Source organism: Morone saxatilis, unplaced genomic scaffold (assembly GCF_004916995.1).
Source record: "Morone saxatilis isolate NCDOM2014 unplaced genomic scaffold, NCSU_SB_2.0 Contig22, whole genome shotgun sequence".
Taxonomy (NCBI): domain Eukaryota; kingdom Metazoa; phylum Chordata; class Actinopteri; family Moronidae; genus Morone; species Morone saxatilis.
This window is the reverse complement of record NW_023339785.1, coordinates 15,447,830-15,451,052: the sequence shown is the minus strand read 5'-3', so window position 1 is coordinate 15,451,052 and position 3,223 is coordinate 15,447,830. Positions and strand designations below refer to the sequence as shown.

Below are 3,223 nucleotides of genomic sequence, written 5' to 3'. Positions count from 1 at the left end.
ACAATGAGTGCACATTTGGGCGTGGGCCTCTCTCTAACCAGCGGATGTGGTTTCCTTATACCATGCCCCCTAAACAGCCTAAACCTCCACAACAACCACTGCAGAACAATCAGTTGAAATAAGCAGGTGTAAATGAAAGTAAAGAGATTAAACAAGGTGAAGAGCATGATTTCAATCAAATCAAATCAATTTCAATGTCACTCAGTGTCCACTTATCATGCTGTACTAGGTGGGACCTCACAGGCGAGGCAGCATCCAGGGCCTTGGCTTCTGACTGAAGGTGTGTTTGATTTGGCTCTTACGGAGCCGCAGCAGCACCTGGGCAGGAAGGCCAGACACAACACTTCATTATGAACCTCCAGCAAAGCCACCTGGAGCTGGATGGACATCTAACAGGGGACTTAATGAGCAGGAATCACTATGGGACTTTGTGCGTAGGTGTATTTGAAATTTCTTCAAAGGGTTCCTACATTTTAATTAATAAACCAGTCATAATCTTTTAGAATTAAATGTTAATACATCTTACTTAAAATGGTTCTACTACTGTCCAGAAAGGATGCACTGACAGGTTGTGACACACTAAAGGCCCCTAGTAATAACAAATCTCACTGGCTGTAGTTGTAGGTAATTACCTGCAGAGTGAGCGCAGATGTGAGCTGCTAAACGTGTGGAATGTAAAGTAGATTTATTTCCTGTGAAACAGAGTGCCATTTACGAGGGTAACCTGTACAAATATCCCAGTCATTTTTACTGCCGCATGTCATCAAAGCCAAGGGAAATGCTCTACTTCATTTTTCTCTGATAATTTTACCTGACTCTCACACATCAGTTATTAGTTCAATATACTGATATATTGTGATATTTATAGGAAACGTAGGTGGAGGAAATATTACATTTCTCATTTCACAAATAGTTATTCTTCCATAAAACCTTGGTGGTCTGTCCCATCAACACTCTGAGAATGAGAGCTGAGTCAGCCTCATAGATGGTGAAATCAAGCTTGGTGAGACCCACTGAGCCCTGACGTTGAGTTTGGAATACACACTGCTTTCCTTTCCTGGTTTTGCTTCATGAATGGGACTCTTTCAGCCATTTGCTCCTGCTGACCCTCTCCTTACCCAGTACTCTCCTCTATAGTGTGACCCAAGGTCTCACCACCAGCTCTCTCAGATCCCCTGCCTGGCAGTCTGGCAGCCCAGACACCTTTCGTTTTCGGTTCCCAAACCAACTAGCTGGAGAAAGTCACGCTTTTATCCAAAAACACCTGATTGACAGGAGCTTTCTGGAGACTTTTGAAATGTTTCTGATTTGTCAATTTGACTGGAAAGCTTGTGGATCGTGTGGCTCTGTGGTTGAAGGATGTTTTTCCAACATGAAGAGATTAAAGAAGAAAGCTGAGTCAAGAAGCCGAGAGCCATAACAGCCGAAATGGCAGCCAGAATGGACAAGAAGAGGTGGTTTATTTTAAGACTTGTGTCAGTGTCATTTCCTTTAATATGAGCCAGTGGTCTATTTTGGCCTCCTTCTTTTGTTTCTCACCTTTTAGTGTGTGCATACAGTCATCACTTCCTATATATGTGGGCTGGCTTTGCTGGCTATCTATGATTGAAAAGCTCCAGATGATGTTGCAATTTAAACCAAGTACATTTACTTAAGTACTATTGTTGAGGAACCTGTACTCAGAGAGCAATATTGTGATTTTTTTTTACCCCTCTACATTTATCTAACTGTTAATTAGTTACTTTGCAGTTACTTTGCAGATTGAAATCTTTAAAATCAAAAGTAGATATTAAAGTTACAACAGAATGAAATGATAATGATTGGGGTTGACATTTTTATTTAAACTTGCTCTTTTGCCATGCCATCAGATCAGTTATTTGACTCAACTGTCTAAGCTTTTATTGGAGCCAGCCTGGCGGTTCTCAATGATGTAGAACCACCAGAAACCAAACAAGCGTCAGCAGAAAGTCTTGAAGAAACAACCTTGAGGCAGCTGCTTCAGGAAATCTTCAAGACAGATCAGATCACTAATATGGTCTCTTCCAGTAAAGTCACGTTGCTCTGAGGAAAAATGTCCTATAAGAGTGGGTTAATCCAAATCATACAGGCCTTGACTGAATTAAGGGAGTGGCTCAACTGTTCACAGATATTTCCTTCCTGGGACAGGTCATGCAACTGAACTGTTATTGAGCTGAAATTAACCAAAATTGGAAAGTTACAGAAAAGAAAGAGATGGAAAGAGAATGGGTCTTTAACAGTTGCGTTGTTCAGCTTATAAAAGTTATATAATATATAAATATATGTGCAATGTCCCACTTTAGAAGCAGAGTAGACTATGGATTACAGACTAGAAACAGCAAAGGACTCCAGAAAGACTTTTCTGCACAGTATTTTTCAGCCCAGTCGCACGCCAAAGGGTATTTGGAGTTCTGAGGTAAAAGATGTAAGTACTTCTTCAATCACTGCATGGGCCGGTTTAAATGATCACATACACAAAACTTGGCAGGAATAGTGGGACTTATGTGACACTAGAAGACATCTTTACAATATACAAAAAAATGTGTAGGCATTGGTGTATTACAGAGCAGGAGGCCAAAAAAAGAGATCATCACCCGTCTGAGAACAGGACACATTAAATCATACACCCATGTGGATATCCACTCATTGTAATAAACCGGAAAATGTCAAACATGTATTAATAGACTGCAGCTAAAATGGTCAAGAACGTAGGGATTAGATTGGAGAATCTACTTGGAAAGAAATCAAGAAAAGTCGTTTGATTTATTTTTTCTACATCTCCACACTCCAGTCCAGTAGATGGCGGTAATGCACCTACAAACCAGTTTACCAATCTTCATTAAAAAGAAGAAGGAAGCAGCAGAAGTAGTTTCGCACAAGTACTACATCTCCCATGGTGCATTGCAGCGGTAAACGGAACGACATCCTGAGTTGAAAGTTCAACCTGCTCACATGCGTGTTTTAGAGGAGTAGCCGTGACTCTCTGTGCAGTATGTGTCCAGTTTTAATATGAAATTACTTTTAGTCGTTACTGTTGCGTGTTTATCCGTCGGCTTCTTCGTGGGGCGAGTATGTCCGTGAACGCATCAAAGCACGAGCTGATCCAGCTGATCTACCGCCATTTGAAGGAGCATGGTTTCCACTCAGCTGCAGATGAGCTACAGAGGCACAACCCACAGGTCAACACTGTACACACACACACACA

General features: G+C 41.3%; 1 protein-coding gene across 1 annotated transcript in view; it reads left to right on the top strand.

The window, feature by feature from the left end:
- Nucleotides 1-2,936: 2,936 nt before the first annotated feature.
- Nucleotides 2,937-3,223, top strand: part of tcof1 (treacle ribosome biogenesis factor 1) — a 6,439-nt gene continuing 6,152 nt past the window's right edge. Inside the window, exon 1 of the mRNA XM_035668868.1 lies at nt 2,937-3,197. Coding sequence (XP_035524761.1) covers nt 3,090-3,197 — 108 coding nt within the window. The 5' untranslated portion in view covers nt 2,937-3,089. The remainder of the gene's footprint in view (nt 3,198-3,223) is intronic.